This window comes from Calypte anna, chromosome 2 (genome assembly GCF_003957555.1).
Source record: "Calypte anna isolate BGI_N300 chromosome 2, bCalAnn1_v1.p, whole genome shotgun sequence".
Taxonomy (NCBI): Eukaryota; Metazoa; Chordata; class Aves; order Apodiformes; family Trochilidae; genus Calypte; species Calypte anna.
The window spans coordinates 145,915,448-145,935,861 of record NC_044245.1 but is presented as its reverse complement, the minus strand read 5'-3'; the positions used below and the strand labels follow the sequence as shown (position 1 = coordinate 145,935,861).

General features: G+C 40.8%; 1 protein-coding gene across 1 annotated transcript in view; it reads left to right on the top strand.

Annotated features, from left to right (window-relative positions):
• Positions 1–20,414, top strand: part of COL22A1 (collagen type XXII alpha 1 chain) — a 208,414-nt gene that overhangs the window by 52,634 nt on the left and 135,366 nt on the right. Inside the window, exons 4-5 of the mRNA XM_030445839.1 lie at positions 12,978–13,089; positions 19,558–19,681. Of these exons, the coding sequence (XP_030301699.1) occupies positions 12,978–13,089; positions 19,558–19,681 (236 nt within the window). The remainder of the gene's footprint in view (positions 1–12,977; positions 13,090–19,557; positions 19,682–20,414) is intronic.

Genomic DNA, 20,414 nt, shown 5'->3' with positions numbered 1-20,414 from the left:
GGGGGTAGTTTTAGGTCTGATCTTCTCTGTGAGTTTCTACTACATAGCCTGAGATCAGAATATACTTGAAGAAGGAGCCTCAAAACCCTGGGATTTTTCCCATCTGAATTGGGACTATTATTTTAAATTAACTATTAACTATATTAACTCTTAGTTATTTTGTTTTGTATACTCACTCTGGAAACTGATGGTGCCTTGGTCAGCTGATGTTTGTAAGTTGCAGTGCTGTACAGCTGGGGAAAAAACCAAAGGTTTTTATCAGACAAGGTAAAGTAGGGCTTGTAGAGATAGGGAAGAATTAATTGACAGGGCTTTGGTTACATCTTATCTGGAAAAGTGTGCTCAGACCTCCTGAGCTCAGGAAAGATGGGTCCTGCCTTGATGAGGTAGTTGTGTGTTGAGGGGCCAGAGAGACTATTTTCAAACAAAAGACTGAAAATATTGTTTGGTTAATCTTGAAGTGTACAGGTGGAAAGGGGAGATACTGCTGTGTTCTGTGAATAGATGAGGAGAACAGTGGGAGGGAAACAGGGAAATCATTCAAGCTAAAGGACAAACAGTAGAGAAAGAAATGTGTATCAGCTGTTTGAGAGATACATTCAAGACATCAGAAGGTTTCAACTTGTCAGAGATCTGAAGCACTGGAAAAGCCCTGAAGTAGGAGTAATGGAGAGAAATGAACATCAATGTCTAGTCATGAGGCCTCTCATAACAGAGAATTGTACCTTATGACCTTCTGATATCATTTAAATTAAAAAATCACTAGCACTCAGGGCTGCCACAGTGAAACAGGATTGCAAGAGGTAAGAATACATAGGCAGCTTTACTTTACTACTGATACAAATTTTGGCAGTGAAGTGAAGCAAAGCAGCATCTGCTTCAGGGTTCATCACACTTAAATCCAGAATATAAATATTGCCGCATGCATTAGAAATTTCACAGGGAATTTTGAAAGAGTGAGAAATATGGTTAGAATATAAGGATAAACACTGTTTCTCCTCCAGAAAGACTGATATTTTAAAGTAATGTTGGATGGTATTTTTAACAAAGTTCTTACAGCATCCTTGTGGGTACTGTGGGTTTCTTTGTCAAGCAGAAAAATGAAGGTAGAAGATGGTTGCACTCATCTGCCTCAAAGGACTCAAGCTAAAAACCCATTTGTGATACTCAATACCTTTTCATTGCTGAATTGTCTATTTGGTTCCACCAGCATTTAACAAGAGATCATGGGCCTACAATTAATCATGATCAGGCAGGAAAAGACAATTATGACATTTTGCACCCTACAGATACACTCTTTGTGTATTTTTATGAACCATTATATTACGTTGAAACAGCACATGGAAAGTATGGGGAAGGAATTGTACTTCTTGAAGTTTTAAAACTTGATATTTGAATTACTTGTATTTAAACTAGACCCATGGCACGTGTGATTTGCATGCAGAGATCTGCATGATCTCTAGACTTAAAAATGGGCTGAACTCTAGTCCTCAACATTATCCACCAGAGGAGATGACACTCAGCAAATCCTGACTGCTGTTTTCAGAAGGCATCTGCCATAGAAATAAAATCAGACCTACAATGATTTCCATAAAGTGCTAAAAAAATTTACCTAGGGGAGGGATACTTCCAACCACCACATCACATCATACATCCTAAGCTGGATGGTGTTCATGGGGCAAGGAGTAAAAGCCCTGAGTCTAAGTAGTTGCAGGCTGGATGTAGAAAGAACAGCAGAAACTGCACAAGGAAACTGTACCACACATTGACCCCAGCTTCTAATTCTTCTCCATCTTGAAAACCTCCAATGTGTAAATGAGCAAAAATGCCAGCATGTTTATGACCTCTGTGTTTTTCTGTAGCTCTATAAGGGATGTTGGGGTATTTTCTGATGGAGGCACTGGTTGTAAAAATGAGTACACTACAATTATAGACTTCAGTGGTTGTGTTTAACTGTCAGCATGTCTCCAGTGTCCTGTGGTTTGCAGAACAGGGTTTGCATTCCAGAGATGCCAGTGATTCACTAGCTAATTACAATATCCCAGAGACTATTTATATTTGCCCACTAAAACATGTGGTAGCAGGAGGAAATTGGAGTGTCCAGGCTGCTGAACCTCCCAAACGAGCACATTAGATTGATGTCCTCCCAGGGACAGAAGTGTTTTTGTGGTGCTTGTGTGATGGACATTTTGGCCTCCCTTTGCACTTGGCAGTCTGTAACACAGTCCCTCTCACAGTCTCCTTGGGAAACCCCTGAGGGGCAAGTGACAAATCCATGAATAGCTGCAGAGATTTGTTATGGATCAGTGTCTTTAGACAGTAGATGCACAGACACGGTGGTGACCACCAAAGACTGGATGTACGTAAGGATGGAGAAGCTGGCTATTTATATGGACACCTGCTACCCTCCTCTCTGTCCTCAGTCTTATACCTGTATGGATAGGACTGGATGCAGATGTGATGTTTATGGGACAGAAGGATTGAGCTTTGCTGTGTCATGGCACTGTCACTTTGCTGTAATGTTTTCAGTGACCCATCACTAGGCAATGATAACGGGGTCAGTGCTAAGAGCTTCTTGTTTTCTTCTCCCACAAAAACTTGCCCTGGAAAGCCCCCCCCCCCCCCTACAAAATTTCATAAAGAGTAATTAGCAGTGCCTTGAATTCTGTGTTCTCCATTCTCTAAGGATCTGCAGATCTGAATTTCTGAATTTTAAATGGGATTCCTTAAGCAAATCCATCTGTCTATAGCTGCTCTATGTCCATGAGAAGCAAACAGATAAAGTAGCAGCTGACTTGTAATTGCAGTGCTAAGAGTAAGTTTCCTCTGAGCTGCAGAAAATGGTAGGGGGTAGAAAATAGGCTGGCAGGTGGGATATCTTTAGTGCAGGTGACCTTGAGAGACCTATTTAACTTCACTTTCTAGGAGTAAAAAGCTGATCTCAACATTATAGCCTAGATCATTGCACCTAAAAGATCTTTTCAAAGTGATTCACCTCCATTAAAGGACATGTTAATACCCAGCAAATTCTGAGAAGATAGGTCAAGTAGAGAAATAATTACTAACAATTTGACTATGACTTGTAAGTGTAACCAGTGCAGTCCTACGGGTTGGCTCTAAACCATGTCCAGATCCATGTTACCCAGCATGGGGACCTGTGATTTCTTTTGATCTTATGTACCAAGGAATTTCCCTTCTACACAAACTAAAGGATTGAGGAGTGAAAGTGTACAATCACCAAAATTTGCATCTGGATTAAAAGCCTGGAAGCTCTCAAGCATTCTGCAAAATGTGCATTTAGTGTTTAGCCATTGAGGTCCTTGTCCATGCAGGGGGGTTGGACCTCAATGATGATCTTTGAAGTCCCTTCCAACCCAAATCATTCTATGATTCTGTATTCCTGATGTCACCATCAGAGCTGGTCTGAGTTCCTTGAATTAAATGCTCATGATTTAAATTAGTCTTTTTACTAGTGCTGTCAGAGATGTTGCTACCTCCCAGTGTCCTGGATCTCAGTGCACTTCTGGTGTTGTGAATCATCTGATCAATGCTAAGGCATTAGGTCTGGGTTGGAGCAGGTAGCCTGGCTGACCCACTCAGTGGCAGCAGGAAACATGGAGGTTGAATGCTGAAGTTACTTTAGAATCTGCTACTGCAGGAAGAAAATGGGGAATAGCTGAGTTCAGTCCCTACGGATGATTTTCCCTGGTCTGAACCCCAGCAGTGACAGATTTTACTTCTCCATTCACATAAAAGGCTTAGAAAGGGTTAACCATGCACAGGAATGTGCATATGAAGTGTTCATATCTCTCTGTATATTAAAATAAATAAATATATCTCAAAAGACTATTAAAAAAAAAAAGTATTATTTGCTTTCTCCCAGAAGGTAAACACTCCAGGATCTTTTCTTATTCCTGTGTATTTGATGTTGATAAAAAGGAAATAAGTTGCATTTTTTTACTATTCAAAGATTGGCTAACTATGTGAGACTTCCAGATATTTCTTGGTTCAAAGTTTTTAGATTAATTCTGCTTCAGAAAGATATGGCTGCAAAAGAAGGGCCAGGAGAAAACATCTTATAGTCTTTTTATCAGTGCAAGCTTTTTGCCCATTAGGTACACATGATGGAAAAAGGTGAATATACAGTTTTAATAAACTCCTTCTAACACTTGGAGTTCAGTCAATCTTTCTGATGTGAATGGTTCCTAAGGACAGCTGTGGCCAGGGTTTGGTGTACATGTAGGTCTAATCTGTTTTGTACTGATCATCTGGCACAAAACAGCTACCACAGTCTCTTTAAGAGCATTCCCTATCTGCTTTCATATTAGACCTTGCTCGTAGCACTTAAAATTAATGGGGATATTCTTATTTTCATGAATAACATCTTGATGGTGTTTTTCTACAGCCCAGTTAGTAGGATTACAAGGAGAATCTAGCAGGTTATTTCTTATTAAGACATGTATAAAAATAATAGTAGCCCCTTGCACAAACAAGCAGCAAGAATTATTGCCAGATGTCATCAGTCCTGCCACTCTGCTCTCATCAACACTTCTCCACTGTCATTTTTCTCAGAGATGTGCATAGAATCCTCTTGAGAGCTACCAACAAAACCTTTATTTGAAGAAGTGTGGAGTCCCTCCCTCTCCACTGCTATCCCAAGTGATGAGTGTGCAGCTAATGCCATTTTGTGGCTTTCCAGATGAGCACAGAACACCTTAGGGCCCAGGGAACTTCAAAATAGAGGAGCTAACTAAAATAAGAACCTAATACAAATAGTCCTGGTAAATTCAGCTGGTGCAAGCCTATCTGGCATACGAGGACATCAAAGGAATAATGAACTCCTGTTTAATCTTGTAAATCACTGGAGCAGGAAAGGAGCTGAAAGAGGGCTCATGGCATGAAGCCAAATGTCCATCACTGAGAAAATGGAGAATTACTTCAACACAGAAAAGCCTTCAGTAATGAGGCAAAGAGTTCAGTGGCAAAACCAGCTTTCAGTGTTGTTCAATATGCCACTTGCAACTGCCTGAAAGCTGAGAAGCAAAGAGGGAACTGATGCAGATAAACAGAACAGTGCATCACATAAAGTGGTGTGGTATTAACATGAGATCAGGTGTTGAAAGGTGCTGCCTCTGTAGAGCTGTATTTGTTTCCTGTTTCTTACAGCTGGCTGGGGGTTAGATTACAACAGCCCTTTCCACCAGGTGAGATAACTCTGGGTCTGTATCCATTTATTTGCTTGTGGCTTTGACCTCTCTCTCTTTCATACACTCTTTGGACTAATTTTCTTACTTATTTTATATCTGTTTTTTTCTTCCCTGAAGTCTTATCTTTCCTTTGTAAGGGTACCAACGGCTTTATCTATCCTCTCTGGTTTTCACTGAAGTTTTAATCTGACGTGTCTGAAACAAAGTGGCCCCATAGTTCAACCCAGTGACCATCTGCTAAGCTGCCTCACTGCTCTTGAAGCTCACTCCTTTATGAGGTATAACTATTATATACCTCAAGAAAAGTTTCTGGTTCTCATGATCCCAAATGTGTTTGTGCTTGAGCTGAGATCAAGCCCTTTTTGTGGTCTGCATAGGAGTCTTGTGTTGCCTCCTTGCAGACTCCCAGGGAAAGCAGATATTGAGTCTCCCAGGTGCCCTGATGTAGAAGAAACAATCCAGGATCAGTATAACAACAGCCTGAGTAGTGGCATTGAGTACTTGGGGTAAAGTGGGATTTTTATTGCTTTAAAACTGAAACCATCTAAAGAATCCTCTAAGACATCTTATGGAGGATCACCTGGAAGTGATTGCTGAAAGACACCATCTTCTTGTTGGTCTAAGAGCTGTTCCATGTTCTTCTACACAGCCTCATTGTTAGCCTCAGCTCTTTGCTGCTCTCCTGACTGGATGGGGGTGTTATTTAGTGGACTGTGTCTGCTGTTTGTTTGTTTGTAGTTATTTTTTGGTGCGGTTTTGTGTGTTTTAGGGTTTAGGGATCACTGGTGGGACTCAGTGATCTCAGAGGTCCTTTCCAACCATGACTATTCTGTGATTCTTTGACTCAAGTCTGGTGGATCTGGTGAGAAGGAAATCAGACCAACAGAAAGTGATACCTAAATCCCAGCTGTAAGATCTGTGAAAACAGAGGGCAACTGGTTAATACCAAGTACCTCTTTGAAACACTTTTGCGGTCATTTAATTCATAGGCTTTGGAAAATTTTATAGTTCCAAAAATCCCTTGCAAGCTGCCTGTAAAATATAGCAAGTTAATTTTTATAATGACTTGAGCAACCCTTTACTCTCTACGCTACTTCATGCAGAGATTGTGGGCAAGCAGTAAATCTTTCAGGTTTCTTTCTCAGAGGTTCAGTCCTTAATGCTTTGGGAATAGGATAACCACTGCTGAATGAAACTGTTGAGCTGGGAGTTGTAGATATGGAGTGAATTATCAATAGAAAAAAAGAAAATAAGCTGCTCCTTTTTCTGTCTTCATTGGAGAGGTGAAGTATAGGGGAATAAAGCAGTGCAAGAAGAATTCTTATCCATCATCTTGTTCCAAGTCTGGAAATCACCTATTTTGACTGACAGAAAGAGTTAAAAAAAATAGTCCAGCAAAAGACATTCTTTTACATTCTTTTTACAGTCATTTGCAATGAAAGGGCTCTAAACAGTATTTGAGATGCAGGACTCTGATGTTACCTAGTATCCAGATTACCTCTGTGTCCCAGGAGGATTCTGGGACAATGGGAAGAGACTGTGTCTGGATGCTCTGACACTGACCCCTGTGTTATCACAGACATCTAACCAACCCAAGCAGATGGTTATCCAGAAGAAGGAAAAGGGCTTTGTGCCTGCCCCCTCTCAGTGTGCCAGAAAGTCTGGGACAGTGAAGGATGAGAGCATCAGAGTGCTCCTCACCTCCTGTTTAAGAGTTTTTCTTGTTGCCAAGTGGAACTATGGTTGGGGCAGTGATATGGATGTAGGTAATTTTTACATGGTGAAGAGCATTGGAGATGGAAACTTCACTGAGCTCTTAAAAATATCCCTAGTATCTGATGCCCTGCCAGGTCTTTCCAGGATTTCCTTTCCCATGAGGAATGAATGTAAAGAACAGCAAAAATGCTGTAGCAGATTATGGATACTATAATAACAGTAACAGATGTTGAATGAACTAGGAGATCTTTCTTTCAATGGTTGGACACTTTGACTTCCAGCCCTGAACTGAGACACATCTTGGCTAACCAGAAATAGCTGCTTTCAGCCTAGAGCATTGTGGAAGGTGGGGATGCCAAAGGTTTAGATCCAGTAAGAGAAAAACAACCCTCATCTAGATTGGCTTCAAGTAACTAATTGCCAGACAGAGCTGGTTAAATGCACTGTTTAACTTTTAAAAATACCATGATAACATCTTGTATTTTCTGTTGTTTTTAAAGTGTATATTAGCAGAGAAAATAACTAAGACAGGTAAAAAATGAGGGCTGTATAGTAGTAAGAGCCTTGCAGACCATACTGGAGGAATTAAAGGGGATATTCAGGATCTGGTGAACGTGTGGGCCCTTCCTTGTGAGCACAGGAAAGCCACAGGAGCTTAACTTTCAAGACTGCAGAAATGGCAGGCAAGAAAATTGATAAGATCTTGTACTTGCTGAAAGACCCCCAGGTGGTAATGCTATACACTCCTCTAGCCTACCATAAAGTTCATTGCCATCCACCTCCCTCTGGTAAAAGTAACATGTGCTGGTTTACCACAGATTGCTATTTTCAGAAGTCTCAGAGAAACAGTAGCTGATGACAACCTCCCTGACCTTGCCTATTGGTGATACTCCATCAATAGCTTGACAAGGCTGATAATTCAGCTGAGATTTTAACCATGGCCAGAATATGGAACATTTCCTGCAAAAGCTGCTTTGTTTTATATTAGAGCTTGTGGCTGGAAATCCTACGTAATAAATATATTCCAGGCACATCACCTGAGCCTCTGATGTCCAGTGCCTTTCTTGAGTCCTCTCTAGCCTTCTGTCCACATTTCCCTTCAGGCTGTTGTCTCACCAGAAACTCACAATTAGAAGCAGCCCAGTGGTACCTCTATGAGAGTTACCTTGGGAATGCAAAGCAGGAGACTTTTCTCATAACATTCCTTTAGCCTAAAGAAGAAGTTAATGGTTCTGTCCTGCTTTTGAGAAGGCTTCCAAATATGCATACTCATGTGGTTTTTTGCTATTAAAAGTTACTCTGGTTTTCTAGGTTTGGGTGCTGTTTTAATTTGGGGGGGAGTGGATGATGTTTGCAGCTGAAGACAAGACAGACAGGAAAATCTGAACATACACACTGGCTCCCATCATGCTGCCCAGATTGGATCCTTAGTGGAGCCAGGCAGAAACCCAGATGATACTCAGGGCAGCCAACCACAGCCCCTTTATCCTAATTTTGAAATCATTAACTTGAAATAAAAGTCATAGGACCTCTGAGCAAGTACAAAGCTGCTTGATCATCCTTTGGCCATGCTTCTGGTGGGATTTGGTGCAGTGTGGGCATCTTTCCTGTAAAAGAGAACCTGGCTGCAAATTACAGTTGGATGATGTAGAAATCGTCCAGTGCCAAGTTTTGCTGATCTTCTCCCTGTAACATTGAGAGTGTTTTCTGATGCTGGAAAAATGAGCTGCTTCCTGGAAGGGAGTTAAGGCTCCCAAGTAAAAAGGCATTCGGTTGATTTGATCAGCAGAGCAGTGCAGAAGAAATTGCATTTTGAGCCAAGAATGCTGTTAGAAATCTGAGCTGCCATTTCAGGTCACTATTTTAATTTTAATGTTAATGGACTAGGGTGTGCTGCTTTTCAGGAGATGTAATCATGTTAGAAGGTTTCAGTGGCCCCATATTGTTCTAGTAGCTATAATGAAGTAGGCCTATGATCAAAAAGCATTATTCATCTTATAAATTGCCATATTTATGCCATTACTGATTAAATAGCTTATAAGCCAACTGGGAAACCACGCCTGCCCTGGTACACAAAAAAAAAAAAAACCAAAACCAAAGCATGTTTTAAATCAAAGCAACAGAGAAGAGGAAAGTCCCACCCTTTCATCCTCCACTAGAGTGTGGTGCAGTGACTGGTAACAGTGGCTTTGTCCTTGATAATTATGGCAGGTTGGTTCTTTCCCATTTCAGCTGTGGAGGGGACGGGGGAGCTACATGTAATACCTCATTTCACACCGACACCATGGTCCCTCCTTTGTGGTAGAAAATCTTCAGACAGCCCATATTTTTGCTATATTTGCAGCTCAGATACACTGTCTGAAAAATTAAATGGCCAACAAGATAATGGGGAAAGACCTAAGTGAGCTTTTTCCACTACACTATTAGCAACTAGACAGTGCCTGGTGTAAACTCCTCTGCAGGTGCTGGAGAGATGATCACATCATTGCCTACATTAACATTTTTGTTCAAGACTAAACTAAAAGCATCATGCTGTCTCCCTCACTATCCCAGTTCCAGTCCTAAAGTCAACACAGGAACATACTCGGCAGTCTACAAATTACTGTCTGTATGGACTCCCTTTCTGCTTCATGGCAGGAGGGAGGCACTGCCAAAGAGTGATTCAGCTTGTCTTGGGTTAGGTCAGATACAGATGTGAAGAATCATCCTTCTAAAGGTTCCAATATTTCTCTGCTCACCCACAAATGAACCAAAGCAACTTGCTGAACATCAGACATCTCCTTTTCAGGCAGCTGAAATGCATTGTCTCCTCAGCACAGCTCCTTGTTGCTTAGTTTATGGCCACATTTTTTTTAATTCAATTGAAAATTGAAATTGAAATTCTTCAACAACTGAAGTGCCATTTCTTCATGGGCTTTGGTTGGCAATGAAGTATCTAAGAGTGGAGGTTCTCTCTCCAGCTCTAGACCTTTACTAAGGAAGTTCAGCATGAAGCCTGGACATCCTAAACTCTCTCTATGTCAATGAGGAAAAACATGCACTTTTGGAATCTGTTTTAGTAGGAGATCAATCTTTCCCTAAAAGTGCCTGTATTTGAATATTTGTGCCCAGCTGAATGAGAGTCTCTGTGTATTACCCTGCCTAGAGAGCTGACATTTAGCCAGATGAACCCCATGTGAAGTGCTCTGTAAACATGAATTTGGTTGCTTTATGGCCCTCTCTAAGGAAAGTGGAGACAATATTTCAATTTGACACAGCACAAATTAATAGTGTGACTAAACCCAAATCATTTGCTGGGTTTGAGTGTGGACTCTGACACATCTAAGGTTTAGCTTTCCAGTGGATCTATGTCACACTTTTCAGAAAACAATCCTCATCCATTCTTTACTGAAAAAATATATCAAGAGATTTGTAATATGCCTATTCATAGCCTGAATAAGAAAAATCCTATTATGATTTACCTGTGTTCTTTCTTCAATCCTGAATACAAATGAGATAGTCTAATTTATGAGCATGCCTTATTTTCATTACTGCTAGCTCTGCTTACAAAAGAGCTTTAATAACCTTGCATATGTTTCATGGTGTTATTTAGGTTTTCTAGCCTGCATGTTGTCAGGAAGGCTCAGGGGAAAAAGGAAAAAAAAAAGGACTGATTAAATCTGACTCTTATGTTGTTTCCATTGGAAAAGCAGGGTCCTGTGCACATCTTCACAGCTGCTCATGATGAGAATGTGAGATTGAGTTGTCAGAGAAAGATGGGGCTAAGTTTGCATCTGTGCTGATGATGGGAAAACTTAGCAAGGTGTCCTTGCCACTGTGTCTTGCACTTGTGTAGTTTGAGTTTTATGAGCTCCATGAGATGTGCAAAACTCCACAGCCTCCCTCGCATTGCTCTGGTTGGAATAGAAGAGGGTTATGGACTGCACAGTGAAATGATCTATGAGTGGGTTTTTGTGGACAGGTCATACTTTTTTTCATGTGACAGCCAGAAGGGAGCTTTCATGTTCTGGTTGGTTCTATTTGCTACAATTTATAGCTGCAATTGTGGTTGATTACAGCCTGTCAGAAAGGTCCAGGTTGTTGCAGAGGTGATTATGAGGTGGAGCCACGAGACCCTGGAGCATCTTAACTGTCTGATTTGCCCTCCTGAATGTCCAGTAATAGCTGAAAACAGAGTGGACAGGAGGGAAAAGCTGTTGACAGCCAGGAAAGTTACTGTGATAGAAAAGGCCTTAAATTGGCACCAGGCAACCATTTCTGTCTTTGCAAACAATTAAAATGGTATCTCCTCAGAAAAAGCTATTTCCTCAGAAAAAGCTCCATGATGGAAGTATATTTTTTATTTGATGCCTGCTGTCTCATATTGATTTGCCTTGGGATCACCCACACAGGTCTGTTAGACTTGTTTTTTCCTATAAATTCTAAGCATAATATTGTTAGGTGGGTGCCTTTTCCTGTTGCAGGCTTTTTGAAGCCCTGGGGTGCCTTACAGCCTGCAGGCTGTTAAAGGTTCATGAATACAACTAAGAAACTAAAGCATTTAGGGCCTAATTTTACTACACTAAAATGTTGATCTATACAATGGAAGTTTTAGGAGCTCAGTAAGTTAAAAGCACTGCTATAGTTTCAAATCAATTTATCTAAATAAGATACTGTAAAATCACCAGGTTTTTGTGCTGGAATTACACACATGGGACCTAATAAGTGTAATTGTGCATGTGTAAGGGAGAGAAGAGGTTGGAATAGTCCAACTAGAAGGAAATCATAAGTTATCCACTCTCAGCCTGCCTTTTTCCAGTGTCTTTGCTTCTAACTCCACAATGTGTCTGGTTCTGAGGGGGATTATTATTTTGGGTGTGCTTCTCGTGGAGCCAGTTTGGAGCTACAAGTAGGATGGACTCATCCATAGAGTTCTGCACTTCCAAGAGCTGGATGCATTCAGGACTATGACACAATTGTACCCTAAGTGCCCCTGGCAGAGTTTAGCAGCTGGGATTTTGTGTCACAAAAAGATGGGTTCATTGGCTGGGACCATATTGACACTGGAGCTGTGTAGACTCCCATATGTGGTTTATTCTTGAGCTAATAAGCCTTGTCAGAACAAAGTCAGAAGCTTTACACAGATGCCTGCAGTCACGATTAATAGCTCATTACAACGATGAGTTGATTGGACTAAGTTTTATTAAAATCATATGAAAAGTGTCTGTAAGTGAAATGGTTTGGACAAGTGGTTTTCAGTAAAGACATGGACTTATTAGAGTGTATCCAGAGGAGGTACAGAAAAATGATCAGAGGCTGGAACACCTCTCCTATGAAGACAGGCTGAGAGAGCTGGATTGTTCAGCCTGAAGAGAAGGTTTCAGTGAAGCTTTTTCCTATATAAAAGGGGCTTCTAAGAAAGACAGAGGGGGAGTTTTTACAAGGGTCTGTAGTGACAGGACAAGGCGCAACAGTTTTGAACTGAGAGAGAGTAGGATTACTTGGAGATGGAGAAAAAAATTTTACAAGGGTGGTGAGACCCTGGCAGAGGCTACCTAGAGAAGTTGTGGCTGTCCCATTCCTGGAAGTGTTGAAGGCCAGGTTGGATGGGGCTTGGAGCAACTCAGTCTAGTAGAATTATGTCCCTTCCCATGCAGGGGGACTGGAGCTAGATGATATTTAATGTCTCTTCCAACCCAAGCCATTCTGGAATTCTATGGATCTGTCATTCTATAAATAAATCTTTGAGTCTGCCCCTAGAGTGTTTTTCTACAGAGATTAATGAATTGTAGATGATTTTTAGGGTATTGTGGAATTACAAAAAATAGCTTTTGATTTATGGAGAATTCTTTTCTAATCTCTTCAGAAATTGTTACTGTTTGGATCTGAGCTTTGTTTTGAATTTTTTGACTAAGCAGATTAGACCACATCAGGATTTTATTCTCTCATTTCCCAAGAAGAACAAGGTTTATCTCTGAATTGCTGTGTTGGTGGGCTAAAATAACTATGTAAGTGCAATTGAAGACATTGTACTCCCTGATCAATGTCTCCTGTTTACACTTCTGTTATGGACAGGATTTGATCTGATGGATTCATTCAGCGTGAAACAGATTTTTGGAATGAAAGAAAATGGAATTCAGAGTGCTTATGTACGACTTGGAAGCTTCCCTGTTGTTCAGAAAACTGAGTGAGTACCCTGCTTTTTAACCTTGTTTTCATCCGAGGCTGGACTTTACAGTATTTGGTTCCTTTAGGTTAACCTTGTAGTAGTACCTGCAGATATATTGCTTCTTTGACCAGGTCTTTTGCTTCTCCTGGCACAGAATTTATGTCATGTGGTCAGGAACCTCTGCACCAACTGTGTCCTCCATCCTGGTGGAGTATGAGTTAGTTTCCATGTTCCTCAGTTATTTATTGTCAGGAGCAGTATCAAGAAATTCACAATATAGCTTCGGACTTAATAAATAGCTTCTTAAAGGACTAATTGGTAGCACTGCCATTGAGATATCTATTTGCTAATCACACAAGACCAGTTCCTCGTTGGTGCTGTCATCAATTAACTGATATGCCTCTTGGCTTATCTTAGGAGACTGATCAGTTTTAAATATTGTGTCAACATAGATTCAGTCCTTGGAGTCTTCTATGACCCCAGGCTGCCAGTTGTGCTGTGGTCTATCAGGATGGTTTCTCTTTGGGTTGTCATCTGAGCCCTGCTAGAATTAGCCTTGGAAAGAGTGAGTGCATAGTTTCACTGAGTAACCATGAGCCATAGATTGAATTGTCATCATTAATGTTTTTTTGCAGTAAATTTCTCTCTGCTGGTTTGAACTTACCTCAGGAAGTCCATAGTGAATCGTTTCCTTCTTATGGATGAGGGCTGTAATTTTTTATTCTGTTTTAACTCTTTTACTCAGCTCATTGTATCCTTGAGCTTTCACTGTGTCTTTGAGATTGTCCTTACATATTGATTGACTTACGTATCCTTGATTTCATAGTATTCCTTTTGTTCTGGATCCAACCTGGATTGATTTGTTCTTTTATCCTCTCCCTCTTTCTCCATATAAATTCAGAGTCGCTAAAATCAAAACAAAACAAAAAAACTCACAAAACCCACAAAACGAAAACAAAAATACAAAATAAAAAACCACAAAACAATCCCACAAAAGCACAAAAATAAAGAAAAAAAAAAGCCATCAACAAAAAAATCCCAACAAAACAAAAACCCAACCCAACAAAACAAACAAATATGACATACTGAAAGGAAAACTGCTTGTTCTAAAGTCCATAAATGATGTTCAGGTCTCAGGGTAAGTAAATTTATGATCTGTGAGAAAGACACCTTGATCTTGATAAGCAGTATACACATAACTGCTGTGTGTGAGGAGGGGAATAATCTTATTTTGTTTGGCTCACAGCAGTTTCTGGGAGGAATCTCTGCTTGCTGCAGGTTGTGTGCTTTATCACTGCAAAGCGTTACTACCAAGACTACTTAGAAAGATGACTTTGAAGTGAAGAAATCCAGTTTACACCTTAAAAATTCTGGAAGTGATCGTCTATGGAAGCTGAGCTCTAGGTTTTACTATGACAAAAAAGACTGGTACAGTCCTTGGGTGTATGAGCAGGAGATGTCAAGTATGACCTGACTGTATCATGCAACTCAGTCTCCACTGCTGGGATGCTGAGTCCGATCTGAGTTTCCATAACTGAGTAGATAGGAATGGGATGAATGAAAGTTCAAAAAAATGGTAAGCAAGCTGAACAGTGAGAACTTCAAGCAGTGCAGTGGAGTCAGGTAAATGTAAGAAGTGGTTATTATCTGGGGTGATTCCTCTCTGTAAGGACTTTGGGGGAATCAAACTTTAGGAAAGGTTCTTTGGTGCTGAGGATAGTGGTAGATTGAAAGTCAGTGGCAACCTGTTAAGGACATCTAAACTCAGCATGGACTTTTAGAAATTAATGTAATAAACAGAGGGTGCACAGAGAGGGGCAACTAGGCTGGTAAGAGATCTGGAGAACAAGGAGAGGCTGAAGGAGCTGGGGCTGTTCAGCCTGGAGGAGACTGAAGTGAGACCTTATTGCTCTGTACAGCTACCTGAAAGGAGGCTGAGAGGTATTTCCCTCTTCTCCCTAGTGACAAGGCTAAATGGGTTCAGTTGTGCCAGCGTAGGCTCAGGAATTCTTTGTAGGCTTCTTTATTAGCCAATAAAACATGGGTCCCAGTGTTAGACCCATAGCATTTGTGCTCTACCTGTTCATGTGCTCATGTCAAGTTAGTTTTGGCCAGTTTTAAGCAGTGATTACAAAGACAGTGGTGTGGAGGTTACACAGCCTGGTGTGAAGGATAGAGAATGCAGAATTTGAGTAAGATCACTCTCTCTGGAAAAGGAACATTCAGTCCAACTGCACTCCTTGCTAGTGAATGGACCCCGACTGTTATTTACTGGTGTGGACAGAGTCTTCTAACAAGGTAAAGGAGAAGGGGCATGGCTAAGGTGAAATGACTGAAGACATTTTTTGGGGTTTTTTTAGGCAATAGAAGACTGAGGTGAGAGCTGATAAAAATAGAGAAGGCTGCAGCCAAAGGGGGAAAATAGCTTTTTTGCATAGTTCCTTGTGGAAAAAAGCTGTTTCAGGAAGATTAAACTGCAGCAAGTGAGATTTAGGATACACCTTTTTTTGTAGAAAAACACAGGAAGAAATTTCTTCCTAAACATAGGAAGAAATTACCTAAGGAGATTGTATCTGTTCCATCACTGAAGTAGAGGACAGAGAAATGTCTGCAAAGGGTATATGGGTGGGGTTGATTCTCTGTTGTGAGACAATCTTTCTATAGCTTTTTCTTTTCCTTTTTTTTTTTTTTTTTTTTTTTTTTTTTTTTTTTTTTTTTCTTTTTCTTTTTCTTTTTCTTTTTCTTTTTTTTTCCTGTCATGTCACAAGCCTCTGATGATGTGATGCTTAGGGATATGAGCAGCGTTCCTCTACCTGGGTTTCAGACATGAAAACCACTAATAGTTAATGAGTGACACTAAGAATTAGCATTTTTTAGCTGTTGTAAGCGTGGTCAGATTTCCCAAATCCATCAAAAATGCCCTTCCTCACCAAGTGCAGGCACCCTGCTGATTGTTGATGTGTTCAGTGGTTGAAATGTGAAGAGAGAACCTTATTTTTCTCCACTTTGTTATTATTACAAATGTAGGATCTCATGTTGATTGTCACAGATGGGGGCTTTTATGCCAAACACGTGTAAGTATCAGGCTATGTACTGAAAGTGAGCAATGGCTAAATGAGTCTTCTGCCTAGGTATTATACTTTTTTTCTTTGTAGAAGCTGTGATTCACCTGACCATGCAGCTGGGTTAATCAACTCCTAGACTGACTTGCAGCACTTGTCTTGGAGTTTTATAATGGCCTCTTCTGCAATCTATCCTGTTGTCAGAGTTATAGACCAAGGAGCTGGCAGAGTGCTCCCTGTAGGTACCAGGCATCCAGCAAAACTCCATAATATGGATCATCAGTTCAATTCAGCCTTGGGTCAGAGAAGGAAATAAAACATTCCTGGGGACAGCAATCCTGCCCTTGGATTCCCAAGTAAAGCTGAGCTTTTGCAGGAGATCACTTCTTAGTGAGGGAATAAATGAAAAGGCGTCAGCAAAGTTTCTGTTATTTAGGTAGTAAAGCATCTCTGTAAAGGATGCAGGGACCAAGGACTTTAGAAACAGCTTTTATCATATCTTCAGGGCAACAGAAGTGTCTTTAGAGTTGCTTTTGGCACAAAGCCTTTCTCCATCAGGAACTTGCAGCCAGTTCCTTGACACTTTTAGAAGCTAGCTGGGGGTGACAGGTAATAGGTCATTATGGCTTTCTGTAAGTTTAAATCTACCTGATAGGTCATTTGTCAGCCTATGAGTGATGAGCCAGACTCACAAGGATATTTAGGTACCTAACTCCCAGCTATTTCTGAGAGCCCTAAGCATCTGAAAAGCTGTTTTTTAACTTAAGCTCACATGGTGGTACAGCTGCTCTAAGCTCTCAGATATCCAGAGAGACAGCACAGAAGGCAGCAGTTGGCTCTTCCAGTTTGGTTGTAGGTTGTCAGGCTCAAGGTTCAAAGTGATATGTTTGGGGATTGATTTCAACCACCTGCTCCTGTACCTCCCTGCTCAGCAAAGCAGTGATACTACACTTACGGGAACTGCTTTTAATTTGGGCTTGGAACCAAGCACACCTGCATATGCTGAGTGGAAAAAACATTAGGAAAATGGAAGGCAACATGGAAGGTATGCATCCTGCTGCTGCTCATGGGATAGTAGCAAATGCACTATGGATCAGGAAGAGAAAAAGCACTCCCAGAGCTATAACTCCCCTTCTTTGTGGCACCAGTGGATTAAATAAGATGATGGTGGGCTGTAGATAGGAGAGTAGTTCAATAGGCCTGTATCTGTCCAAAAAGTGAATAGGCTTGAAGGTAACTCAGTAAAACCCATTGTGAGGGTGAAGTTATGTCATGAGGAGTGAGTGAAGATGAATGCACTTGGCATGCATTCTGAACTAATAGAGTTTTGGAAGCCAAGCCACAAGGAAATCCCCCCAGTGGCCACAATCTCATGTGCAAACATCCATGGTTTCCTTCCAAGAGGATGGAGTGATAAGAAAGGCCTTTCTACTGTCAACATTAGAATCTTGCTGAAGTTTCTTGAAGAGTTGGATGTTAAGAGCTGCACCATGCATCTTCTTCTCAGGAAAAGCTGGACATTTGACAGGAACTTTGCACTAAGGCTTGCCAATGGTGAAGGAGTCTTGGCAGGGTGCCCTGTTGGGAGGACCAGTGTGACTGAGCTGACTTTCTCTTGCCAAACATTCTGTAGACTTTCTTGGTGGCTTTCAAAAGGACCCAGTCATGCCAGCTGTATTCTCCATGGCAACTCCACCAGAGAAGTGACAACTGACACACTTCTTGTTTTGTCATGAAGGGAGGAAGTGTCTGGCTATTTTGTACCATGGGAGATATAGATCTGTGACCAGAGAGGGAGGGTTTGTGAATAGTTAGCATCAAGAAATGAGAAAGCCTTTTCTGTTCTCCTCAGTCATAATGGAGGTGGTGGGAGCCTGGTTCAGTTACCTTTTATGTTGGAAGACATGAGAGAGTGTCTGAGACATCAGTAGGAAGACAAGGAAAACCAGCTTGTAATGGTACATAGGCTCCATGGAGATTTTGTACAGCAAAAGCCACAGTAATGGATGAAACCACAGTGTTCTGAATTTTTAAATTGGCTAAAAAGATAAAAAATTCAAATCACAGATTAAAAGATGACCATAGTTGCAAAACATTTTGGAAATGTTGAGTATTTCTTCCTTAAACACTCTCTATGAGCCACTAGTTTTGCTAGTTTCTGCATAGTGATGGACTATGTCAAATATTCCTTCAGAGAATCTGTCTGCATTGTTTGTCTCTTCATTAATTGCTGCCCTTGTGTTTTGTTTTGTTTTCTAATGGGTGCTTATGCCTGACTGCTCAGTGTCCGGAAGCAAAGCCATGATATTTAGGAAGGGTCTATTTAGGAATGATCAGAGCAGGCTGGTCTTGGGTGTGGGGAACAATGAAGTTAGCTGGGAAAAGAAATGGCTTAGGGACATTATAGATGCAAAATCATGAATGGCATAAAAATAGAAAAAGAATAGATTCATTGTTTTGTCCCTTGCAAGAACTGAGCTACACAAACAAGAGGAGGCTCATTAGACAGAGCTGTGTGATTCCTTGCCAGAGAATGCTGTCAATGTATTAAGTTTACCTGAGTTCAAGGGGAGACCAAAGGAGTCCATAGAAGAAAAATGCATAAAAAATTATTAATGTAAAAATTGCCACTGTCTCTGAATTTGACCCCTGGATCCCAAAGAGTGGGAAGGAGCTGGGGGTATGTTTGTTTGTTCATTCTCATTCTTAGGCATCCAGTAATGTTAGTAACAAAAAAATAATAATGATATTGGGCCAGTTATCCCTTATGTCCAGCCCTGTGTGCTCATGTTATGGTACATTCTTATGTTCTTATGGGACTGAATCAAAAAATACTGGGTTTGGTTACTTCAGATTTCCAGATGATGGTGTCTAAGTAAATTTCTGACTTATGTGTTGCCTAATTTCAGTGTTTGGGAAGATTCTTTTGTTCTCTCAAGCTATCAGCCAAGGAACATTGACTTGGACAGGCATGAGGTGTAGTGCCTGTTTTGGGGCAAATATTGCAATGTATGTTTTTCTAACTTGGTACATTTATAGAGGTGTTCAGATCATCCTGACCATTCTCAGATGTCTCAGGTCTCCAGTGCATCTGGAAAAGAGAATGATGAACAAATTGCATGAACTGAAGCATCAAGTGAAAAGCAACTGTTTTGAAATGATGGATACTAGAGGGCAGATTTTCACTCTTTCTTATTTAATTTGGGAACTTCACCATTGGAATGCAAATGGGATCCTCAAGGGCAGAACTACCTGCAGAGCACAAGCCCACATTCATCTCTCTGCAGGCTGCCAAAAAAACAGATTTTGTAGGAACCATATGATAATTTTGGGAAGTGCTGCTGGGACATGCAGAGTGTTTTAGAAGTTCTGCTCTTCATTGCTAAGTCTGATACATTGCTCTCTTTCCCCCTTCTCATGCCAGGGATGTATTTCCACAAGGTCTCCCTGATGAATATGCCTTTGTAACTACCTTCAAATTCCGGAAAGCTTCCAAGAAAGAAGACTGGTATATTTGGCAGATTATTGACAAATATGGCATACCACAGGTACGAGGCCTTTTTCAGCCAGCAAGAACAACGTTCTTATCTTCTGCTTTCTTGTCTTAGCCTCCCACTCTTTTTTCCTTGTAGATTAGTAAAAATCCCTTTTCCCACCTTTCACTTCATTTTATTGAACTTTTTTTGCCTTTAATTCAATCCCTGAAGGAAGCTTTGCATAGACCTTGATTGTTGTTAGCTTGCAGATAGATGTGCTACTTGGAAAGGGGGAGAAAATCCACAATCCTTGCTCTTGACAGCAGTTTTGGATTTGGTTTTTTTGTTCAGGCAGTTCTATTTAAAGGAAATGTTTTGCTTGTTTGGAAAGATTTTCACAGATGTACTCCTGGGCAGTAATCTATACCAAGGTTTTGCACAGACTTCTAAATATCTTACAAATACATTTTGGGTTCCCTACTTAGGACATGGATGCAAAATCTACCATGGCTCCACAACCCTGAGTCATCACTGCTGCAGAATTTGAAGTACTCTCGGGTTCTCAGAAGAAAAATATCATCAGAATGTAATAAGGAGCTGTCTATTCATAGCTACCATGTTCTAGCAGCATGCTGCAGCTTAGGGGGTTGAGTGTGCTTGAGGTGGGAGTGGTTTGGATGGGATATCTGGTTTTCTGCTCAGCACAAACATGATGCTGATGGCTTTACCCATGACTTCAACTGGGCTTGTCAGCTTGGGCTCATGTAGCTATGTAATGCAGTATTGCTGTTTTGGGACTGGTATT